Genomic DNA, 25,012 nt, shown 5'->3' with positions numbered 1-25,012 from the left:
CTTTTACTTCTTCATCCAGTTGCTCCAAATAGGCCCTCCCTGCTGCCAGCCCACCCCGCGTCCTCAGCAGTAGGGAGGGCGGCGCAGAGGGCTCGGGTCAGTCCCGCGGCGTGGAGCCCAGCCCTGGCGCTGGAGATCTGTGTGATTGAGCAGCTACCTTAACCCTCAAAACCCATCCCCGTCGTAAGGCAAGGGGCTGGTGCTCCCCTGGGAGTGGTGAACTTGAACGAGGTCCCTGTAAAGCACATCGAGTGACACGCGTACGGGTCTGACAGTCACCGTGTGCGGAGCTGTGTGACAGGCGTACTCCTGTCTGCGTGGCCTGACAGTTAAATTCCGAACTCGCGTGAGCCTTGCAGTCACCATGACCAAGTCCCGATTTCAAACCATTAGCATGTACTATTGGGCGTGTCGCTGGGAGAAGCTAGCTCCATTGCCCTGGCTGTAACGATGATGCTCTCTGTAGAAGAGAATTAGTAATTAGCCACGAAGTATCATTTTCTGTGCCAGCGGCTGTGGGCATCTGCAAGACCCCACAGGCCTTGCCTTTAAGGAAGGAACTGATTAGACATTAGCTAAGCGCGGCTGCACTTTGAAGTCAATCCCGTGGGCTCAGGGAGGAGACAGCAGTGTGAACTGGGTGCCCAGTTAATACAGCGCCCCCCACTGTCAGTCTGGCACATTTCCCGAGTGGGACACACCACTGTTATAGTATAAACCCCATCGGGCGCAGCAAAAATGCGCGGGGGAAGTGGCGCCATTAGTTCGCCCTGGGCGGTGGTGTGTCTGACCATTTAAAATTTGTGTGGGTTTATTTTTCAGATTCTGACTTTGACATTGGGGTGATTGTAGCTTTCTGTTTTTTTAAGGGGGCTGGGGGAGGACAACGGCATGGTCAAGGCCCTAGCTGCTGAGTGGGGGAGTCTTGGCCACTCTGGCACCTGCGTGGGGGGGCACTTCCCTGGGATGGGCCTGCCACTCTGTAAGGGCACTTGGGGCAGAAGAAAATGAGGAGCCAGGAGGCCCAGACTGGCCACATCTCCCTCGACTGATGCACCCATTTCTCTGACAGGGGGACACCTCGGGGGATTACCGGAAGATTCTGCTAAAGATCTGTGGTGGCAACGACTGAGCGGTGACCAGTGGCTCACTCTGCCAGCAACAATGATGCTAGAAAAAGGCCAAAACAACGTCTGTCTATTTCTACCAAACCCACAAGATAGCCCAACCCCAGTGCCAACAACCCATGGAGTCTCGGCCCTGACCCCACCCACCCCTCCTGACCGTGTCCACCTGCCCCTCCTGACCGTGCCCACCCGCCCCTCCTGACCATGCCCACCCGCCCCTCCTGGTCATGCCCACCCGCCCCTCCTGACCATGCCCACCCGCCCCTCCTGACCATGCCCACCCGCCCCTCCTGGTCATGCCCACCTGCCCCTCCTGACCGTGCCCACCCGCCCCTCCTGGTCATGCCCACGGGCCTGGTTGGTCTGGATGCTCAGGACGCCGTCTCCTTCCGTCCACCCCCCTCACAGCCTCTTGCTGCTAAAGTAGATGTTTTATCTCTGACTCATGCAGCCATTCCCCTTTGCTTGTAGCTGAGACACTCGGCTTCATTTTAGTCACATGACTTTAATGTTTTTTGGAGGCATTTTTTTATAGTCATTGCCAGACAGGTGCGTCTACTCCGCTGCCACACATTTCGGGTGCGAGCGGTCGGGGGGCAGTGCCATGTCCTCACTGAGGAGGAAAAGGGAGGACCTTTCAGGGCAATCTTTGAATCTGGTGAGGATGTGTCATGAGCTTTGTTATTGCCAAACTCACTGCTTTTTAGAGAAGAAAAAACAAAAAAACAAAAAGCCAGAAAGTCATCTGTTCCTTCCTCATGTAAAAGCAGGGAACAGAGCCAGCTCCCTGTTACAGGGCTCTTTGTAATGGAGAATGTGCCTTACACCTGGATGCTGATGGCCAAAAGCTGTTTCTAAATTAAAGCCAGCCAGCTCTGGAACATTCTGGAAACGTTCCCCTGGTGCCAGTCTCTTTTGTTCTGCTTCGCGATTCTGCCCTGTCCCCAGGGGTTCCAACCTTATTAGCCAGTGAAATGTATGTGGCTTTACATAGAAGCGTGTGCTCAGGAAACCTGGGCATGAGCAGTTCACAGGGACCCAGGTTGTAAGGATGCTTCTGAAATCCACGCGGGGCCCAGGCACTGAGAAGGCGCGGAGACTTGGGTCACATGAGAGCAAGGTCGGGGGTGGGTTGCTCAGGTCCAAAGGAGGGACACGGGAAGGAGCCTGTGCGTGCCTCCTGGGCAGGCCTTACTGCCAGGTTCCCTGAGGACCCTCCGTCTGAGCGGGTGGTCCTGGCTGTGGCCCTGGCAGGCTCCTTGTCCCCCAGTTGATGGTGTTAGGAAAGGGCAAGTCCAGAAGGGGCAGAGTGTCCAGAAGTCACTGTCCTGTCCAGAACCCAGAGCTTGCTTGTCAGGGGTCTCTGTTCACTCCCTTTCTGACCTCCTATGTGGAAAGTGTAGAAAGGAGAGAATCCCGAGACTGGGAGGGCTTGGGGAGACCTCCTCACTGCCCTTGGACATGGTGAGAGGAGGGGATTGCCCAAGGGGCATGGAGCAGCCATAAGGACAAGAGCCTGGTCTACCTAGACCTGCCTTCTCCAGCCAGAGGAGACTGCTGTGGGCACTGGCACCGATGGCGGGCCCTCCTGTCACGCCAGCTCTGCCTCAGTTTCCGTGCTGGAGCCTCTTGCCCAAGACCCAGTATGCTTGGCTGAGGTGTGTTCCTTCCCTAGGGCAGGCCCCTGCCCTTGGGTGGCAGGTGTGCCCTGCCTGGCGGGATGGACCACTTGGCATTGCCCAAGTTGCCGTGATCTCAGGCTGACCCAGCAGCCTCAGAGCTGGGTGCCTGGATCCGGTCTGCTCCGATGTGACTGCTGATGTCTGTGACATGCCTGCCCAGTTGTCTACACCAGGGTTCCAGCCTGGTGCCCAGCAGCGCTGTCTAACTGCACATGCATTGACTTTGGTCTCCAATGAGTTTTAGATATTTGAACTTGTTACCAACATTTAAGTACTGAAAGATTTCATGTTTACACAAGCTTAGACTTTTTAAAATAAAGGAAGAAAATCGATGCTGTTTTCTTTTTTTAAATTGATTTGAGGGAGAGGAAGGGAGAGGGAGAGACATAAAAATCGATCTGCTGCCTTCTACACACGCCCTGACCAGGGATCAAACCCTAAACCTGGGTATGTGCCCTGACAGGAATACAGGAGGAATCTCAACCAACAACCACACCGGCCAGGGCATTCCTAGTTTCTCTTGAAAAACCAAAAATTCTGGCAGTATTGGCCTAGCATTCCTGCACAGCAGTTGCTGCTGGAGCCAAACTGCTGTTGCCCGCTTTAGGCATATACTCTTCATTTCGCTACAGGACCCACCACTCCCTAATGTGCTCCACCATCACATGTTACCTATTTGGCCCCTGCAGGCCTTTGAATCTGAGACCCTAGTTTTTGCACTTGGGACACCTGTGCTCATCCTGGTCCCGGTTCCCTTTGCCTTACTGTCCCTCTGGCTGCCTTCTTGGTCATGTCCAGGGGACCCAATCCATAGTGAGTTTGGGCTGGAGGGCTGTGAGCTCATAGATCTCTCTAGGGGCCAAGGTACCTGGCTTTTAAGGTCAGTGGGAGGTGGTTGTTAAAGTGATTATTCTCAGGACAAAAAAAGATGGGGAGGGAGGCGTTTGACCTTACAGATCATCATTTTGGGAGAGGACTACATGGTTTTCTGCAGCCTTTTGGGTTGTTGGTCAAGGCCAGTCCATGGTACACGTCTAACGTCACTTCCAGAATAGAGGATGGGGCTCCAGGTGAATTCAGCCCTTAGTACGTTTTCAACAGCGGTGGGGCCCCGGAAGGAACACTGTGCTGAGGGTAGCACTGGGACTAGGGTGCGGCAAGTGAGTCACTCGTCTCGGCTGTAACATTTAGGGAAGGAACCTTGGAATGCGTACTTTGTATTGCTGGGGAAATGGCCCTGACGTGGTTGTTCTTAAACCGTAGTGTGACATAAAATGCCGAGGAAAGGAACTAGGAACATTAAAAAAAAGAAAAAGCAGTTCTATTGCAGAGTCAGGGAGTCAATATGCTGTAATGGGACCCAATGAACTGAGGCTTGAACTGGGTAGCCCAGACAATAGAAGTGCGCGCGCGCGCGTGCGTGTGTGTGTGTGTGTGTGTGTGTGTGTATGGGGGGTGGGGTGGGGTGGGAGAGACCCAGCAGGTAGCCTCCACTGTTAAACACCATGAACTCCATGGATAATACTTTGAGAATACTTCTGTCTTCACCAAAGCCCATTCAGTATTTCCATCGAGCTGTAATTGTCCAAGTGGAGGCCTGTACCAAGGTTGGTTCTGAGCACTTTGGATTCGAAAATAGAATGAAAAATGAAGCAAAAGGGGAGGTAAAACTCCAGCTCTATATTCACCACCTTCTTAATCACAGTCTTTTTTTTCTTTTTAATATATTTTTATTGATTTCGGAGAGGAAGGGGGAAAGAGAGAGAGAGAGAGAGAGAGAGAGAGAGAGAGAGAGAGAGAGAATCATTGATTGGCTGCCTCCTGCACACTCCATGGGGAATTGAGCCTGCAACCTGGGCATATGCCCTGACCAGGAATTGACCCCTGACCTCCTAGTTCATAGGTTGATGCTCAACCACTGAGCTGTGCCAGCTGGGCTAACCACACATTTAAAAATATATATATTTTTTACTGATTTTTAGAGAGGAAGAGAGAGCAACATTGATTGAAAGGGGTATATCTATCAGCCACCTCCTGCCCCCACCAGGGATCAAGCCTGCAATCTGGTGCCCTGACTGCATTGCAAACCAGCAACCTTTTGGTGCAGGGGACGGTGCCCAACCGAGTCACGGCTTAACCACAATAATTTGACAGTGCTTTCATGTATGAGGAAGCTGCAGAAACAATGCCCCTGCAGCGGAGACAAAGGGAGGTGTGGAATTATCTATCGGACGTGAGCCTTTTAAACACTGATGATCTGTCTGAGATGTGTTTCTGTGACACTGAATCAGATAAAGATAGTAAATACCTGAGTGTGCATCAGGATCATCTGAGGAGCTTGTTAAAGATGCAGGTCCTGGGCCCACCCTCCAGATTCAGAGCCAGCATGGGGCCCAGGACCTGCATCTTACCTGCTTGCCTTGAGATTCTGATGCCCATCTAAGTGCTGAGACAGAGAACTTCTGAGAAAGACGTGTTCACACGGGGAATTTGTACAGGTGGCAGGGTGTTTGGAATCCAGGTAGGTAATGGGAGATGGAACATGTCCACTCCCAGCTTTGGGAAGAAGGATCTGAGAGGTGAACTTCTGCAGATACCCCGGTCCAAGCAACAGCTGGATGGCCACACCATGCCCATTCTCTTACTTTGATGGGGAGTTATAAGCCTAGCCTGCGATTTGACCCTATTTCTACTGTCAGCTTCTTCCTGCCCTGGCTGATACGACGTGGAGTCAGACCTAGAAACAGAAATCAACCTAAACCATCTCCCCAGGAAGATACCAGCTTACATTTTCACCCACCACACCTACCACCTGTGCTCCTCTGAGAGACGGGTCATTACCAGTCCTCGACCTGGCCACATACAGGGTCCCCTCTCAGCAAAGGATCCATCCAATCAGTCAGGCCCCCAACTCTGCGAGGGGCTCTTACCCTCAGCCCTGGCTCCTTGGAAAGCTCTCCTTTGCCTAATCCTGGGGTCCACCCTGAACCTGGTTCCTTCCCAACAATCAGAGCTGAGCTAGTCCTGAAGTAAAAAGCACTGGCCCGGGAACCAGCATCCCTGTTCTGATCTCAGCTGAGCCACCAATTTGCTGCGTGATCCTGGAAAGGTCACTTCCCCCCTTTGGGCCTCTTGCCCCTTTGGAAAATGAAGAGCCCAGGAAAGTTTGAAAGAAAACTGACAGGAAATAATAGTTCAACAATTATAGTTGGAGACTCCAACATCCCACTTTCTCTATTAGAACAATTAGGCAAGGAAGAAGGGAAACAGAAAACTTGAACCCTACAAACTACCTAGACCTAACAGACACATAGAACAGCACACCCAACAATAGAATATACATTCTCAAGTGCACACGGGAAATATCCAGGAGGAGATCTGGAAATTTTAGAAATATATGGAAACTGAGTAACATACTCTTTTTTTTATTATTATTATTGCTTACAGTCTTACAAAGGGTATTACATATGTGTCTTTTAAAAAAAATAATATATTTTTATTGATTTCAGAGAGGAAGGGAGAGGGAGAGAGAGATAGAAACATTAACGATGTGGAGAATCATTGATTGGCTGCCTCCTGCACGCCCCACACTGGGGATCGAGCCCGCAACCCGGGCATGTGCCCTTGGCCGGAATCGAACCCGGGACCCTTCAGTCCACAGCCCGAAGCTCTACCCACTGAGCAAAACTGGCCAGGGCTGAGTAACATACTCTTAAAAAAAATAACCAAAATGAGTTAAAGAATAAATTACAAGAGAAATTAGGAAATACTTTGAGATTAATGAAAATGAAAACAATATACCAAAAGGTGGGATGCAGTGGAAGCAGTGCTCAGAGGGAAACAGCTGTAAATGCCTACCTTAAAAAAAGGAAAAAGATCTCAAACCAATAACCTAATTTTCCATTTTAAGGAATTAGAAAAAGAAGAGCAAACTAAACCCAAAGCAACCAAAAGGAAGGAAATAAATATTAGAGTGCAGATAAAATAGAGAGTAGAAGAAAAAACAATAGAATCAATGAAACAAAATTGACAAACCTTTAGTTAGATGGAGGAGAGACGATTCAATTACTAAAATCAGAAATGAAAGGGATATTACTAACAACTCTATACAAATAAAGGATTACAAGAAAATACTGTTAACAATTGTATGTCAACATATTAGGTAGCCTAGAGGAAATACTAGTAGAAGATTCTTAGGAACATACAAATTCTCAAATCTGACTCAAGAAGAAATAAAAAATCTGAATAGACCCATAATGAGATTAAATCCATAATTTAAAAAACTCCCAATAAAGAAAAAGTCAACTGATGCATTCTATCAGATGTTTAAATACATGACATCAATCTTTCTCAAACTATTCTAAAATATAGAAGTAACACTTCCTAATTCAGTCTGAGACCAGTGTTAGCAGATACCAAAGCCAGACAAAGACATCACAAGAAAAGTGCAAAAATCCTCAATGAAATACTAGCAAACTGCATCTAGCAGCAGGTTAAAAGATTTACTATCACCAAGTGGGATAAATCAAAGGAATACAAAAATCATTCAATATTCAAAATCAATCAATGTAATACACATTATTAACAGGAAATAACTACATGATCATCTCCATGCAGAAAAAGCATTTGAGAAAACCCAACAACATTTAATGATTAAAAAACCCAAGAAACTAAGAATAGAAGGGATATTTATCAAACTGCAATAAAGGGCATCTGTGAAAAAACAGTTGATGTACTTCATGATGAAAGAATGAAGTTTTAGCCAGGGTAATTAGGCAAGAAAAAGAAATAACAGGCATCTAAATTGGAAAGTAACAGATGACATGATTGTATATATAGAAAATCCTAAAATATCCACACTAAAACTATTAGAGTTAATGAAGGAATTCAACAAAGTTGCAGGGTAAGATACATGATGAACATATAAAAATCCCTTATATTTCTAAACATTAGCAATGAACAATCTGAAAATGAAATGAAAACAATCCCATTTACAGTAATATCAAAAAGAATAAAATATTTAAGGGTAAATTTAACCCTTAAATGTGGTGTCACATCCGTGACCTTGGATTTGGCACTGGATTCTTAAACATGACACCAAAAGCACAAGCAACAACAACAAATTGGATTTTACCAAAATTAAAACTTTTGATAAAGAACACTATCAAGAAAGTAAAAAGACCACCCACAGAATAGGAGGAAATACTTGCAAATGACATATCTGATAAAAGCCCACAACACATAAAGAATTCTAACAACAAAAGGCAATCCAATTTTTTAAATGGGCAAATACTTGAATAGCCATTTAAAATCACACCCATAAAGGCAGTGCCCTCGGCGTCCTGGATCTGCCTCTTGCTTCAGCAGTGTTTGGATGGAACAGACCCAGGGACACCCCTTCTTCCAGCCTCCAGCCACTCTCCTGCGTCTTATCCAGTCACCACCTTCAGAACCACCTCTGAGACCAGCCAACATACCGATTTTTTTTTTCTACCTTAACTCATTGCTGAGCAACCATGAGCTCCCAAATTCATCAGAATTATTCCACCGAGGTGCAGGCTGCGGTCAACCACTGGTCTGCCTGCACCTGCGGGCCTCCCCACCTACCTCTCTCTGGGCTTCTACTTTGACCCCGACATGTGGCTCTGGAGGGCGTGGGCACTTCTTCCCCGGTTGGTACAGAAGTGCGAGGGCGCTGAGCGTCTCTTAAAGAGGCAAAACCTGCACGGTGGCCGCATTCTCCTCCAGGGTGTGCAGGGCCTTCCCCAGATGAGTGGGTAACACTCAGGACGCCATGGAAGCCGCCGTGGCCTTGGAGAAGAACCTGAACCAGGCCCTTTGGAGCTGCAGGCCCAGGTTCTACCCGCACAGACCTCAGCTCTGTGACTTCCTGGAGAACTACTGCCTGGGTGAGCAGGTGAAACTCATCTAGAAGATGGGCGGCACCTGACTCACCTCCGCAGGCTGCTACCCCCAGGCGGGGCTGGGTGAGTATCTCTTCGAAAGGCTCACCCTCAAGCAGGACTAGGAGCCTTTGGAGCCAGAGGCCTTTGAGGGCCCCTCTGCATCCCCCTGGAGTCTGGCTTTTGCCTGAGCCTTTTCCCGGAACCACTAGCCATTCTTTTAACCACCCTGAAACCCTCTCCCATGAATTGGACCAAATGAAACAATAAAGCTTTTTGCTGCAAAAAATGGAAACAACAACAACAACAACAACACAAAAACACATAAAAATAGTCAACAAACACATGAAAAGATGCTCAGCATCCCTAGTCATTAGGTAAATGCACCCTAAAACCACGAAATACCACTGCACACCTAGAATGGTGGCTGTAACAAAAAGACATGGCGAGGATGCAGAAGGGCTGAAACTCTTACACAAACATTGCTGGCGGGAAGGTGAAATGGCCCAGCTGCGATGCGAAAACGCTTGGTGATTCTTCAAAACTTTAGACCAGGGGTGGGCAAACTTTTTGACTCGAGGGCCACAATGGGTTCTTAAACTGGACCGGAGGGCCGGAACAAAAGCATGGATGGAGTGTTTGTGTGAACTAATATAAATTCAAAGTAAACATCATTACATAAAAGGGTACGGTCTTTTTTTTTTTTTTAGTTTTATTTATTTCAAACCGGCCGGATCCAGCTCGCGGGCTGTAGTTTGCCCACGGCTGCTTTAGACAGTTACTATTTGAACCAGCAATCCCATCTCTAGTATAGACCCAATAGAAATTAAAGCACACGTCCACACGAAAGAGAGCGAAGGACTGACACCTGTTACAACATGGATGAACCTTGAAAACATGCTAAGTGGGGGAAAAAAGACACAAAAGATCACAGATTGTATGATTCCGTTTATAGGAAATGTCCAGGACAGGCAAGTCCATAGAGACAGAATGTCAGTGGTTTCTAAGGGACGGGGGAGGGGAAACGGGAAGTGATGCTTCGTAGGGACAGGGCTTCCTTTTGGGCTGATCAAAATGTCCTGGAATCAGAGTGGCGATGACTACACAACGTTGCGAAATCACTGAATTTGTACAGTTTAAAATGGTTACAATTTTGAATTTTGTGCTATGTGAATTTTACCTCAATAGAAATCTTTTTAAAAACCTTAATGGGCACACAAATCCCCTGGTGGATCTCATTAAAATGTAAATTCTGATTCAGGAGGTGTGATTAGGGCCCCAAACTCTGCATTTCTGACAAACTCCCAGGTGAGCCCATCCTTTGAGTAGCCAGGCTCCCCAAAGGCCCTTCCGCTGTCATCTTACGATTCTCAGCTTCAGGTGCCTCACTCTGTGAGCCAACCCTGCCCTGCCCGCCTTGTAAAGGAGGAGGGCTGAAGCACAGCCGGGGGGGGGGGCAGGGGGGGGTGCCCTGGCCCAAGCCTCCAGAGGGATGTGGGCCTCAGGGCATGGGGGTAGGAGGAGAAGGGCTGCGGCTGCAGGATCCACTCTGTCAGCGGGGTCAGAGGAGTAGCTTTATTTGCACAAAGCGGAGGGAGGAAGGCCAGGTGCAAGGCTCAGAGGAGAGCTGTCGGGCAGGTGTATTACTTCCAGCTGCTGGGCAACTCCATCTCCCAACTCACTAATGATCTGGAAGAAAGGGTGGCTCAGAGTGAGGGGTGCTGAAGGCACCCTGCCCCGCCCCCGGTCCCGGGAACTGCAGGGCTCAAGGAAAGGAGGGAGCAGGTGCAATCCCCCCACTGCCCTGTCAGAGGGATGCCAGTCTTTCTTGAAAGGGTTCCTGGTGGCACAGGGGTGGTCCTTGGAAGGGAGATGAGAGGGCCGGAGGCGTGTGTCCCAGGAGCCCTGATGGGACGCTGGCCTGCAGCCACCCGGGGTGGGGGCTGAGAACACTTGGGGTGAGCTGGGGAAATGCCTGCCCACTTCTGTCCGGAGGAGGAGCTGGAGGCCTCCTGTCCAGGCTACACCAGAGCACCCATCCCACCCTGCTTGCCCAGCCCCATCTCTGCCACCTGAGGCGCTCACCATCTCCCAGGAGGTCGGGGGTCGGGCTGAAGGGCCCCGGGGGCAGGTTCCAGGCCAGCCCCTCCAGCTGGCTCAGCAGGCCTTTCACTTCAGCCTCCAGGTGCTCCACCGTCTTCTCCACCGTCTAAGCAAGAGAGATGGGAACGGGGTGGGGAGGGGCAGAGGAGCAGGGGACACGAGTGGTGCCCAGTCCTGCTTCGTCAGGAGCACCTGGTGTGCAGCGGGGAGAGAACTGGCTGCCAGGGGACCTGGGTACTTCTTGTTCAGTCTCTGCCCTGCCCGCCTCCGGGTTCCCTAGATGACAAGATCTTAGGGGTCCCCTCTCTGGGGCTGCTCCTGGCATGGGTTTTTCTCTGTCATAGGTTTGGAGAGACCAGGATTCCACTTCTCTTTCAAGGACTTCATCACGGGGGCTCACATTCCTTTTGTTGCCTCGCCCCCTGGTGGCAACTCTGCCAAATGACAAGTTTGGGATTTTGAAATTTTCTTTATTCCGTGTTAACTTTTTTCATGAATGAATCCCATTAACAGTCTGGTGAAACTTACAGACTCCATCTTAGAAAAATGATCTAATTGAAAAAATAATAAAACATATAGTATTTCCAAGGACCCCAATTTCATTAACATGTTTATTCAAGTACTCAAAATTAAATTTTTGATGTAAAAATTTGTTTTTATTACCTCACTAAACAACACGATCCACCATAAAGTCTAACAACTACTGCAATTTTGACATATGGATTAAACTGAGTGAGATGTTGAGATGTTCGAAACAATTGTAAGGGGATGAAATTACCTGATTTCTATTGATGACAAGAATCACAGTGCTATTTATACTGATAATACTACTATGGTTTGTTGTATCCTATATAATAAAAGCCTAATATGCTAAGTGTCCAGTTGTCTGGCCGGCTGTTCAACGAATCAAAGCATAAAATGCTAATGATATACTAAGGCCATTCAACCACTCGCTGTGACATGCACTGACCACCAGGGGACAGACGCTCCGGCTGGTAGGTTAGCTTGCTGCTGGGGTCCAGCCTATCAGGACTGAGCAAGACAGGCCGGACACGCCCTGGAGCCCTCCTGCAGCCCCTCCCCAGCTGGCCAACCTCCCATATCCCTCCCCTCCCCAGCCCTGATTGTGCACCGGGGGGGGGGGGGGGGGTCCCTCAGCCTGGCCTGAGTCCTCTCGCAATCCAGGACCCCTCGGGGGATGTCAGAGAGCCAGTTTTGGCTCGATGGCAGAATGACCGGTCACTATGATGCACACTGACCACCAGGGGCAGATGCTTCATTAAGCCGGGCTCCCGGCTGGAGAGCGCAGCATCGGTGGGTGGCAGGAGCCTCTCCCACCTCCGCAGCAGCACTAAGGTTGTCCAACTGATGGCTTAGGCCCACTCCCTGCCTAAGCTGGCATTCGGGCATTCCCTCAGGGCTCTAGGACTGCAAGAGGGTGCAGGCCAGGCTGAGGGCCACCCCACCCCCTCCCAGTGCATGAATTTCATGCACCAGGCCTCTAGTTTATAATAAATGTGAATGCTAAGGTTTTTGAAAATAAAGTATACCCAGGTTACAAACTGGCTGCATAACAAAACATAGTGATCACATTTCTACCTTTTCACCTGGTGATTCTGTGGAGATTTCTGGCTGCATCCCAGGGGCGGCAGGGTGCCCTGCAGCTGGTCAGCCTGACAGCCCGGGTAGGGCAGGGAGCTGGTCAGCCCGACAGCCCGGGTAGGGCAGGGAACAGGACTGCCTGGATTTCCCTAATTTTCCAAAGCAAGGTTGGCTGAGCCTATAAAGCCAGCAGCCTCACAGGTGGTCCCGAAGGTGCATGTCCTCCCAGGTCACCCTTATTACCTCCTCTATGACGTCCAAGCGGCCGAGGACAGCCACGTGTGTGTCACACCCCGTGCTCCGAGCTGGGTCTCCTCTGGAGGGGATGGAGGGGTCAGCGGCTGTGGAAGACAAGTCCTGTCACCGCGGGCCCCCGTTTCCCTGTAAAGCCCTGGGTTCAGTGGGGTGGGCCCTGAACACAGTCACAGAGAGAAGCGAAGGCAGCCTCAGTGGGGTCAGGGCAAGAAAGGGGCTGCCCCCATCACTCACTTTTCTCTAGGGGCTCACCTACAGTCCAGGCGGGCTTCCTCAAGGAGGCGCTGCCTGAACAAGGAAGGGAGGGAAGGCATCTATCAGGGAGAATGGTGTGTGCAAAGACAGGGAAGCGTGCATAGCATGGCTGAGTGTGCAAGCCCTGGCAGTTAGAGCTGCTGCGAAGTACAGGGTGGCTGGGAGAGGAGACTGGAGAGGTGGGTCACAGAAACCAAGCCAGAGGCCCTAACAAACCAGTCATGGTGCTTGTTTGGGGGTTTAACAGAGGGTCACATAGCCACAGATGAATTTTTAAAATACAGAGACTGGATTGGAGGGATTTGTCTTTGCAGTAATCAGGGTAAGAAGTGAGGCAAGGGGGCAGTAATAGTAGGAATTGAAAGGAAGAAAATGAGTGGAGAACCCGGCCAGTGTGGGTCAATGGTTGAGCATCGACCTATAAACCAGGAGGTCACAGTCAATTTCAGTCATGGCACATGCCCAGGTTGTGGGCTCGATCCCCAGTGTGCGGTGTGTAGGAAGCAGCCGATCAATGATTCTCTCTCATCATTGATGTTTCTATCTCTCTCTCTGCCTCCCTTCCTCTCTGAAATCAATAAAAATATATATTTTTTAAAAGAAAATGATTGGAGATATTTGAGTAGTAGCATTGACATTGGTGAGCAGTTGGCATCCAGGAGTGCTTACATGCACACAAAGTGCTAAACAAATGTACTAACTCAGTCAATTCCACAACAACCTGTTATCGTCCTTAACAACATACACACAGGAAATGTGTGCACAGACGGGTGACATGATCTGTCCGTGGTCACACCGCTGGTAAGTGGAAGATTTGAGGTTCAACCCGTTCAACCCCTGATTCGTCATTTTTCTCCCCAATGTTGATTCCTCCTTGGTTCCACTTGGCACCACCAACCCTCCTATGGAAGTCTCAGACCCTGGTCCGAGCTCAGGTGTCAGAGCTGGTGGCTCTGAGATGCCTGGGCCCATCGGAGTGGCTGGAACCTGGAAGAACCCGGCCTTCAGGAGGGAGGATACTGTTCCAGAAACTAAGAGAAGCAAAGAGCGTTAGGGAGGAGGAAGCGGCCAGCGAGACCTAAAGCAGCCAGAGGCCGAGCAAGAACAGGGAGAAAAACAGAGCAACAGGGCAGTCACTGCTAGATCCCACCCCAGCCCTTTCCGGGGCTGGTGGAGGCCAAGCAGGGTTTAGGCTGCGGTGGGATGAGAAGGGAAGGAGAGGTCAGAGGGGGGCCTAGATCCTGGGAGTGTTTTCAGGAAGTTTGGCTGAAGGAAGGAGAGCAGATCACAGGTCTAGAGAAAGTGTATTGTTGTCCCTTCCGCTTTTTTACGCACTGGAGAAATGCACCAGGCTTAGAGCCCGAGGAACAAGAAGGAAGGAGAACTGAAGGAATGCATTTGAGAGAGGTCATGCAATCCAGAAAGTGGGGGGAGGGGGGACGGGGGGGGGATGCGGATGACAGGTAGTGGCAACCCATGAGGGAAGAGAGAGGGGATGCAGCAAAAATGGGTGAAAAAGTTCTACTTAGAGGGCCAGAAAGTTGAGCGAATTCCCACCTGATGGCCTCTGCTCGCTTTGTAAAGTAAGAGGAGAATCATTTGCTGAAACTCGGGTGGGGTTAGGGAAGGGGAGAGGCAGTGGTGAATGTTCAGGAATTCTGTGAGTGGGTTGTTAAACAGCCACTAAAATAGAAGCCCCGTGAGAGCAATGACCGTGTGCCACTGGGTAGAGGGCTCGCATGAAGAGGGGGTCCCGAAGGAGAGGAGGAGACCGGAGGCAGCGCAGGAGGCCTACAGGATGGCCCGACCTCAGGGAGCAGCTCTGCAAGCACCAGCCCTCCCCCAGCGGCCCACAGGCTGGTGCAGAGCAGCACAGAGGGGTGGCTGGAGGGAGCTGAACCTGGGAGTCTGCAGGATGCGTGTGGCGAGAGGAGAGAACAAAGGCAAGAGAGCAAAGGAAGTGCGGGTTTGACCAGCGAGGGGCGGGGGAAATGAGCTCTGGAGTCTGGCTTGGACAGGGAAGAAGAGAGGCCAATAAGAGCAATTGGGAGATGGAGGGGCTAAGGGCCTGGAGGCCTTGATTCGATGATGGAGAGACAGGAGCAGGCGGTATGGGCGGAGCAGCGACAATATGCGGGCGTGGCCATGGATGGGACCCCGAAGCAGGGGGGTCTGGGTTACCGCACTGGTCTCTGCAGGTGCAGAGCTCCTGGGGCTGCGAGGCCTCGGTGTGGGTTGGGTTGTCCAAGGGGACATTTAATAGCCAGAAGTCGGCAGGTCTTGAGTTAAGAATGGGGCTGCTAAGTCATTTTGCTGGTGATGAATGCCACCGTGAGAGGTTGAGTGACTGGCTCGAGGTCACACAGTCAGCAAACGACTGGACCCCAAGCACCTGCCTTCTCCTGACCCCCCTCAGCAGGCTGGCCTTTGGGAGCTCTGCCGGAGCGCCCCCCTGAGATTCTCTGGTTCCAACTCCGTCTGGACCCCAGCTCTTCCACTCGGGGGCCAGGACCACCAGCAGGGACAAAACTTCCTTCCACTCTGAGCATCTTTTGTGGTGAACAATTTGTGTCTTACATTCTCCACTCCACTGTTTCCCTCCATGGAACCCACAAAAGCCTTTTCATAAGACAATGGGCTTCTTGTTGCCTTTGGGGGTGTGTGTGTTATAATGGAGCTTTGGCTACTTTTTTAAAGGGATGCTTTTCGAGATCTACACTAAAATATTTACAGATGAAATGCTATGATGCCTTGGATTTATTTCAAAATAACCCAGGCCTGGGAGCGGAGGAGGCATGGGCGGGAGTATAGAGCAAACAAGATTAGTAATTGTTGAAATTGGGTGATGGGAACATGGGAGTTCACCTCACTCTTCTCTCTACTTTTGTGTGTGTGTGTGTGTGTGTGTGTGGTTTGAAATTTTCCATAAGAAAAGCCAGTTGTCGGATAGGTTTTTAGCAAAACACAGAAGCCACGGGGTGGCATGCATTGGTGTGAAATGTTCCCGATGAGAGAGGGGTGGTCTGAGACCCCATCTGGGCCGCATGCCCTAGGGAAGCCTAGCCGCGCCCTAAGGCCTAGCTGTGTGCCCCAGGGAGGCCTAGCCGTGTGCCCCAGGGAGGCCTAGCCGTGTGCCCCAGGGAGGCCTAGCCGTGTGCCCCAGGGAGGCCTAGCCGTGTGCCCCAGGGAGGCCTAGCCGTGTGCCCCAGGGAGGCCTAGCCGCGCCAGGATGCAGGGACCCACATTTGGATTCATTTATCTCAGCTGGAGGAATGGGGCTGTTCAGCCTGGAGAGGAAAGACTTGGAGAGGCGGGAGGAGCTGTTCCCCCCGCAGCGAGGGCTGTTGGGGAAGAGGTGGCTGACTCAGCGTGGGTCTGTGTCCACACCCACCCTGTGCAGGTCTGCCCAGGGCCCTTTGGCCAAATTTCCCCCCTGAGCCTCGCCTGCCCTCTCCTGGGCCCTCCCCTCCTCCCCCCCTCCCCTCCCCCAGCTCAGGCCAAGAGGAAGCACTGTGACCCTGGGGGCCAGTGGGGCCCGGCCAGCCCTGTAAGTCACGAACAGCACGGACATGCTCCTCCCATTGGCCTAAAACCCACTGTTCTTTACGTGTCTGTGATGAGATCTCACTTGGCTCCAAATCCGTCCGGGGAGAAGGCTGGCCTGAGCTGCTCTTCACGGCGCACAGCGCTAATCTCTCACATCTGGACAGAGCTTCGTCCGGGCTCCACCGCCCAACTGCCCATGAGCTCAGCCAGGCCTCCCGACCGGTTCATCCGAGCGGGGTCCCTCGGCACCGAGCTCAACGCATGACGGCAGAAAACACCGACCCTGCGTTCTTGGCTGAGCTCAGCCATGCACTGCTGTGGGCCTGTGGGAAACTTCCCTCCTCCCTGAGCCCCTGCAGCTGCCCCTGCAACACGGGTGGGGTGGCCCCTCGAGGCACTGCCGCCCAGATATAGCTCATCCTTGCCCTGGTGGGTCTTCCAGAGCCTGCCCAGAGGTGTCAAGGCCAAGCGGCTTCCTGGACCAGACCCTCCAGCAAGGCAAGACCTGGGTGCCTTCTTTTTATATTTGTTTTAGCTTGTACACACACACACACGCACACACGCACACACGCACGCACGCGCACACACATGCACACACACGCACGCACACGCGCACACACGCACACACACGCACACACCTCGGAGCCTCGGGCACCTCATCAGTAGAAAGGGGCTCACGACCAGGCCTGCTTCACGGGGCTTCCAGGAAGGGAAGGCGTGGGGGAGGCGGAAGGATTGCCATGATGGACCCTGAGGGCCCAAGGCTGGGGTTCCGTCTTTCCTTCCTTCCTCTGCCCGCCCGCCCTGCGCGGCCAGTTGGGAAACGGACCTTCTTGGACGCCGGGTTGTTTTCCCTGGCCTGGCTCCTGCTCGGGCCTCTGTGCGCCCTGGACGGTGGGGTGGAATGTCGCGCGCTGGTGAGAACACGCTGCAGTAGAGGCCAGAAGCCCAGGCGGAGGTGGAGGCGCAGGGCTAACTGCTCCGTTAAAGGGGCCTGGCCACTGGGTCCCCCTCGGGGCGGGAAGGATGGCCCCTCCACTTGCAAACAGAGGAGACCTTTGTTATCTGGGTCCCAAACGCTAAGGAAGTGCCCAGGACACAAATGATTTCTGCCGTGCCAGGGGGTGACACTGGCAGGTGCTGGGGAACCTCCCGAGTCATCAGAGACACTCTGCTTGACCAGCAGCTCTTGTCACTGCGGGTTAATTCTATTTGACCACATTAAATATAACAGAATAATGGATTTCATCACGTTTGATATTTGTATTAAAATGTGTGATTCATTTAAAGCCATCAGTGGTTTTTGATTTTTTAAAGCCAGAAGAGCATTATTTCCAAATAGTTATGTGAAGAACTCTAATCTGTGGGACTGCTCTGGCTGAAACAGGAGAGGGACCCTCAGGTCCCCAGAGAGAGTGAGTCAGATCCTGAGGAACATTCTTGTTTAGTTTAGTTTTGTTTTGATTTGGGCGAGACATGCCCTGTTCCCTTGGTCTCTGGTCACTTTCCAGATGTGGCCGGAGCCTTGCCAACCACTCTGAGAGCTTAGCAATGCCATTCCAATACCTTCACTACCTGGTTAAGTTAGTATTTTGCTGAGGATTCAAGCTAGGCTGCTGTAACAAAGAGCCCCCTCATTTATACACGAGTTAATGTCTTTCTCATGTATCAGTTCAGAGGTAGACTGACTTGTGGTCAAGGTTGGTAGGCGGCTCTGCTCCCTGAGGCCATACAGAAACCAAGATTTCTTCTACCTGGGAATACTGCGCTTCTTAATCCACCTGGTTATAATGTGCTAGAACATTCCAAAACCCCCATAATGTGGAGCAGGTCTAAGAAGCTGTCCTGGATATCTAACCTCTCTCCGCGTGCTGTGGAAAGCATGCAAGGCTGGGGGTTGGAGATGCAGCGCCCCTCCCCTGCTCACTGGCTGTGCCCTGCCTCTCACTGGCTTCCTTGTCAGCAAGGGGATGGCCCTGCTCTTCCACTTTGTGGGATTACTGTGTGGGTCACAGGGGATCCTGCACTTGAAGATGCCTCGGAACTGCCAAGTGATGTACAGATGCCATGCAGGGCATTGCCCAGGTGAGCTGAAGAGTGAGCAGGTTGGTGAGAGACCCCATGTCTGCCCCTCTACATGGAGTCAGTGCTCTTGGTTAGATCACTCCAACCAGCTCGCCTCATGATGGGGCGGCATCTGCCCTAGACCTAAACCCAAGCAGGGGCCCAGAGGATGTTTGGGAGGGACTTCTCCAACAAGCACGGAAGGGCTCAGGGCTGACCCAGATCTCTGGGCTCCTTTAAGCCAATCCCATTGTTGGATCTTTGGTTTCTTCACCTTTAGAATGGACATAAGCATACTCTCTCTATTCAAAGCTACTCTTCTTTTTTTTTTTTACTGTTGACACTATTATAGATCTCCCCCATTCCTCCCCCCATTGACCTCCTCAAGCTACTCTTTTAATTATATATATACTAGAGGCCCGGTGCACAAAAATTTGTGCACTGGGCGGGGGGGGGGGGGGGGGGGGGCGGGTGTCCCTCAGCCTGGCTTGTGCCCTCTCACAGTCTGGGACACCTCGGGGGATGACCACATTCTGGCTTAGGCCCGCTTCCTGGGGGATTGGGCCTAAGCTGGCAGTCAGACATCCCTCTGGCAGCCCAGGAGCCCTCGGGGGATGTCCACTTGCCAGCGGGGAGCAGGCCTAAGCTTCAGTCAGACATCCTTGGTGCTGCTAAGGAGGCAGGAGAGGCTCCCACCACCACCACCATACTGGCAGCTGTCAGCCTGGCTTGTGACTGAGCAGAGCTCCCCCTGTGGGAGTGCACTGACCACCAGGGGGCAGATCCTGCATTGAGCATCTGGCCCCTGGTGGTCAGTGTGTGTCATAGTGACCAGTCATTCCCAGTCATTCTGCTGTTAGGGTCAATTTGCATATTACCCTTTTATTATATAGGATAGAGGCCTGGTGCACAGGTGGGGGCTGGCTGGTTTGCCCTGAAGGGTGTCCCGGATCAGGGTGGGGGTCCCGTTGGGGTGCCTGGCCAGCCTGGGTGAGGGGCTGATGGGTGTTGCAGGCTGGTCACACCCCTTCAGGGTGGGGGTCCCCACTGGTGTGCCTGGCCAGCCTGGGTGAGGGGCTGATGGCTGTCTGCAGGCTGGCCACACCCCCTTTAGGGTGGGGGTTCCCCACTGGGGTGCCTGGCCAGTCTGGGTGAGGGGCTGAGGGACGTTTTCAGGCTGACCAAGCCTCCCTGGCGACGGAAGCTCCCAGCCTCTCCTTTTTTTCTTTTTATTCTGGGATTTATTTACCTTCTATAATTGAAACTTTGTAGCCTGGAGTGGAGCTCAGAGCCGGCAAGGACGGGCCTCCTGCTTGCTCCAGCTCCGTGGCCACAGCCAGCTGAAAACAGGTATCTGGGATTTATTTACCTGCTGTAACTGAAACTTTGTTGCTTTGAGTGGAGCTCAGAGCCGGCTGGGAAGCTTAGCTTCATCCATCATTGGGGTAACCAAGCCTCCTGCTTGCTCCAGCTCCCTGGCTGCCGGCTGCCATCTTGTTGGGTTAATTTGCATATAGTCACTCTGATTGGCTGGTGGGCATGGCTTAAGGCATAGCAAAGGTATGGTCAATTTGCATGTTTGTCTTTTATTAGTGTAGATATATTTCATTTCAGAGAGGAAGGGAGAGGGAGAGAGAGATAGAAACATCCATGATGAGGGAGAATCATTGATCAGCTGCCTCCTGCACTCCCCTTACTGGGGACTGAGCCTGCAACCCCGTCATGTGCCCTGACTGGGAATTGAGCCATGACTGCCTGACTAAAAGGTCGATGCTCAACCACTGAGCCACACCGATGGGCTCCTCAAAGCTACTCCTGACCTGTGATCACTTACTATGTGCCAAGGTTAGGTGAGTTCTTAAATGCATTATCTCATTTAATTCTAGCTGTGAGCTCAGAACTCTTACATCTCTTTTTCACAGTTTAGAAAACCAAGATCAAAGATGTTGATGCCCCAGATTACACAGCTAGTAAGTGGTGAGGACAGGATTTGGATTCAACCTGCCTGACACTGTCTATACTGTGCCATAACAGTGGTGTGACCTTGTGTAAGTCAAAGGCCTCCCACTTGGGGCCTCAGGTGCCTCTTCTATAAAATGAAGGGCTGGACGGGTGTGGGGGCCTATACACCTGACACCTTTGCAGCTGTCTTAAGCCCCAAAAGAGCCCACATGTGTTGGGGCTTTGGACCCCACTGTCTTGAGTGCTTCCCTCCCCACAACATCTATTTTTGTAAGAAGAAATGCTGGGATCCTCACCACAGCCCTTCAGTACCTTCCTCTTCCACCCACAGCAAAAAGCAGGCTCCAAGGGAAGGCAGATGCCCACAGGGACCTGGAGTGGTCGGTGGTGGAGAGTGAGAGCTTCCCTGATGGGCCCCGAGGCACGGGTGACAGTGGCGATACTGGCCAAAAGGACCAGCCTCTGGGACTTCAGATCCCTCTGAGAGCAAAGTAGGAGAGGAACCCAGCCAAGGCTGAACCTAAAAAAATTCTCTACAAGTGACACAAAACAGTTTGCCTCACTCAATACGTAAAGAGCTTTTACAGACCAATATGAACTATCCCAACACCATGACTGAAAAGGTAAAAAATGATTTAGTAGAAATGCCCAATATATATTTGAGGAAAAAGTCCAATCTTGGTAGTTAATCAAAGAAACCCAAATGAAAGCAGTAAAAACTGTCTTAACCCGGCCAGCGAGGTTCAGTTGTTGACTGTCATCCTATCCTGGGTTGCGGGCTTGATCCCCAGTGTGGGGCATGCAGGAGGCAGCTGATTGATGATTCTCTCATCACTGATGTTTCTATCTCTCTCTCCCTCTTCTTTACGCTCTGAAATAAAATATAAACATATATATACATACATATCTATAGATATATATATATACACATACATATATATAGACATGTATATATATGACTGTCTTAAAGTATTCCTAGAGGGAAAAATTCTAACTGGAATTAGATCAAGCTTCTAGATCTAACTACTAGTTTAGATCTAGAAGTTACAAGGGTGAAAAGAACATTTAAATGACACCTGGGGGATGCAACCAGCTAAAATCTGTATGTGGAAAGCTACTGGACAAACAACCCAGTTTCTTCAACGAATAAATTTTAAGAAAAAATAACAACAACAACCAAATAGGAGAAGAGAACATACATATTTAAAGAAACTCATCAGACATCTCAACCAAAAGCAATGTATGACCTTATTTGGACCAAACTAACCAAATAGAAAAACATGACATAATCAGGGACATTTGAACGCTGATTGGATATTTGATGATAATAAGGGATTTTTGTCCATTTTTATGTTATGATAATGGTATCATACTTATGTTTATTAAAAGGTTACTTATCTTTTAGAGATACATCAGGAAATCTTTAGAAATAAAAATAACCTGGCCAGTGTGGCTCAGTGGTTGAGTTTGGATCAATGAACCAGGAGGTCACAGTTTGATTCCCTGTCAGGGTACATGCCTGGTTGTGGTGAGGACAGGATTTGGATTCAAATCATTGATGTTTCTGTCTCCCTCTCCCTTCCTCTATGAAATCAATAAAAATATATTTTTAAAAATTTTAAAAACTATATATATATAGTCTGGAATTTTCTTCAAAATAATTTGTGAGAGGAGAGAAAGGATGGGGATAATAGATGAAACAAGGCTGGCCATGAACTGATACTTGTTGAAGCGGGGTGATAGGTACATGGGGTTAATTGTACTATTCTGTTTTACAGGCATACCTCGATTTATTTCACTTCGAAGATATTGCGTTTCTTTCAGGTTAAAGGCAAGAGCCCCCACCAGCAAAAAGATTATGATTCATTGACGGCTTGGATAATGGTTAGCATTTTTTTTAGCAATAAAATATTTTTAAATTATTGGGGTTTTAGACATAATGCTATTGTACATTTAATAGACTAAGACATAGTATAAATATAATTTTTATATATATTAGGAAACCAAAAAAAAATTATGTGACTCACTCTTTTACAATAGTCACTGTATTGTGGTGGTCTGGAACCGAGCCCACAATATCTCTGAGGTATGCCTTTATATCCAACGATTCCACAATTAAAAGTTAAGAAAAACAATGGTACATTGTCTGAAGTTTGAAAGGTTATACACAAAAATGTGTGAACTCAGTGTGAAATTGCATTTATACTTTCCTCCTTTCTATTTTTATTTTTTAATATTTTTTCTTTATTTTATTTTATTTTATTTTATTTTATTTTATTTTATTTTATTTTATTCTTTTTCATTACTATCCTTTTTTCTTACTTAATCTGTAGCAATGATTAACCAGGAAGAAAATATTGTTTTTGCAGTGGTTTTACGTGAAAGGGTCTATGCCAGTTGTGGCTAAAGGGGCCACCGAACGTCAGCCATTAGTGGGCAGGTGGCCAACTCCTCCTTCTGGGGACACAGGCCCTGCTTTGTCTCCTCAGCTCCAGGAGGAGGGGGCCGTGGGGGGGGGGGGGCGGGCAGGAGGACTGTGCTGAGCCACGCCTTACACAGCCTGTGAGGTCCTCCCAACAGGTGAAGAAACGAGGCTCAGAGGGAGCAGTGGGGCTGCTGAGGGGAGGGAGAAGGGGCCAATGTGTGTTGATACATCTGGCACTTCCTCTTTCTTCCAATCCCCGCAGGCAACTCTGTGGGGTGGGTGCCTTTCTCCCCACCAGCCTCAGAGGGGTGGCGTGACTTACCCAGGGCTACTCAGCCAGGGCTGCCCAGGTTCAGGACTGGCCCGATCCTTCCCCCGGGGTGTACCCCCACAGCTCGCTGTACTCCGAGGGGGCCTGGGGTCGGGGCCTTCCATGCTGGTGCAGGGCCCTTGGTCTGGGTGACTCAACACCCACTGACTCCAGGTTGATGGGGGAGCAGCCTGGCCTGGGGCAGGAGGCCTGGGTGCTTCGTGAGGGCTCTGCCTTGGCACCTTGGTGAGACCTGAGCCTTCCCCTCACCTGGACAACTGGGATGGGCACCAGCTGCCCTGGCCGAGGCCTTCATGAGACGTCGGAAAATGGGAATGTGGCTTGTAAACTGCAACATACAGTACAATAGGCAGAGCGTCTGTGTGTACAAAAATAAATGCACTTACAGCCACCTGACCTGAGCCTCACCTGAGAAGGGCAGAGGGGACAGCACAAGACAAAGCACCCAGCCAGCAGAGCACCCACACGCTTCTCCCTCCCGTACCCTCCCCAGGCTCTCAGGGACCTCTCCTGCAGCCTGGGGACTGGCTGCCTTACCCCAGCTACCAGCCCCCTCAGGCCACCTGACAGGTGAAGCAGGGGCCTTCCTCCTGGGCCCGCCTGCCCCGCCCTGCCCGGCTGGGTCAAGGGCCTGTTGAAGTTGGGTCTCCGAGGCCCAGGGAGCCAGGCCAGGAGCCTCTGTTGACCCTGGGGCGGGGGGATGAGGGGGGCTGCCCCACCTGCAGGCTGGCCTCCCACCCTGTGACCCCTGTCGCCTCCCCTCTCTCCTTCAGACCTGGGGTTTCCCCACAATCTCTCTTCCCTTTGGTCTCAAACCTTCCTCTTTTCCTGTAGATTCTCCTCCACCCACTTCTCTTGCCATGTTAGCTCCTCTATTTCTTTCCCTCTTGTTCCATTTGCCTCTCAAACTCCTTTTTCTTTCCATCGCCGTTCATAGCTCATAGTTCACACCCACCCGTTATCTCCGTAGTTCCTGTCTCAGTCCCTACCTTTCTCTCTCCTTCCCGCTGTCCTCTCTCTAACCGTCTGCCTTTTTTTCTCTGCCCTTTCCTATCGTTCTCTCTCCGTTTTCTCTCACCATCTCCCCCTCTCTCTTCATCTCTCTCCATCTGGCTGTTTCCTTGTCCCTCCCTCCTCCATCTGTCGCGCCCAGTGCGTCTCTCCGGGTCCCCGCCCGTCCGAGCCCCACTCACCGTCGGCGCCCGAGGCGCGGAGCAGGGCGAGCGCAGCCAGAGCGCACAGCAGGGGCCGCATGGTGCCGACTGCCCGCCGCCTCCCCGGGATCGCGCCGCCCGCCCGCTCGCTCGCTCGCTCGCTCGGGAGGAAATGCTCGCAGTCCCAGCCAAGATTCCTGGGCGGCTCCGGGCTTTCTGGCTCGAGCGAACCCGCCCCCTCCAGAGGCCCCTCCGCACCCGCGGGCCGCGCGGAGCCCAGAGACCCCGAGGGCGGAGGGCGGACGTGCCAGCCTGGGCGCCTGCCCGGGGAGGGGCTGCCCTCCAGTCCCCGCGCCTCCGGGGGGCCCGGGCGCAGAGGAGAGGGAGAATGGCGAGGGGGTCAGGGTGAGGGCCCTTTCCGGGCCCCGCATTCGTTATGAGCCCGTTATACAGCCTGATGGGCCAACTGAAGCGGAGAGCAGTGCCTTCATCCTCAAGTCACCCCGCAGCCCTGGCGCAGGATCTGCACGGAGTGTGGGAGCTGCTCTCTGTCCCACAGGAACAAGTCATTCACTCTCATTACATGGCACAGTGTCTGGCCCT

General features: G+C 51.2%; 2 protein-coding genes across 4 annotated transcripts in view; one reads left to right on the top strand and one right to left on the bottom strand.

The window, feature by feature from the left end:
• Positions 1 to 2,023, top strand: part of ANXA11 (annexin A11) — a 43,364-nt gene extending 41,341 nt beyond the window's left edge. For both annotated transcript variants that reach the window (XM_059662221.1, XM_059662223.1), the window contains exon 15: positions 1,073 to 2,023. In XM_059662221.1, coding sequence (XP_059518204.1) covers positions 1,073 to 1,132 — 60 coding nt within the window. In that variant the 3' untranslated portion in view covers positions 1,133 to 2,023. The remainder of the gene's footprint in view (positions 1 to 1,072) is intronic.
• A 7,623-nt stretch (positions 2,024 to 9,646) lies between these two features.
• Positions 9,647 to 24,700, bottom strand: PLAC9 (placenta associated 9). Of its 2 annotated transcripts, none has more exons than XM_059662219.1 (4): positions 24,449 to 24,700; positions 12,661 to 12,758; positions 10,798 to 10,921; positions 9,647 to 10,401 (listed from the first exon to the last, which is right to left on the bottom strand). In XM_059662219.1, exons 1-4 carry the CDS (start codon positions 24,507 to 24,509, stop codon positions 10,394 to 10,396), a joined length of 291 nt encoding a protein of 96 aa, XP_059518202.1. In that variant the 5' UTR covers positions 24,510 to 24,700; the 3' UTR covers positions 9,647 to 10,393. The 2 variants fall into 2 exon arrangements, with proteins under 2 accessions (XP_059518202.1, XP_059518203.1); XM_059662220.1 differs by lacking the exon at positions 24,449 to 24,700 and adding an exon at positions 17,112 to 17,267.
• Positions 24,701 to 25,012: the final 312 nt, after the last annotated feature.

Source organism: Myotis daubentonii, chromosome 13 (assembly GCF_963259705.1).
Source record: "Myotis daubentonii chromosome 13, mMyoDau2.1, whole genome shotgun sequence".
Classification (NCBI taxonomy): Eukaryota; Metazoa; Chordata; class Mammalia; order Chiroptera; family Vespertilionidae; genus Myotis; species Myotis daubentonii.
The sequence above is the reverse complement of the archived record's forward strand: the minus strand, read 5'-3'. Positions and strand labels throughout refer to the sequence as shown.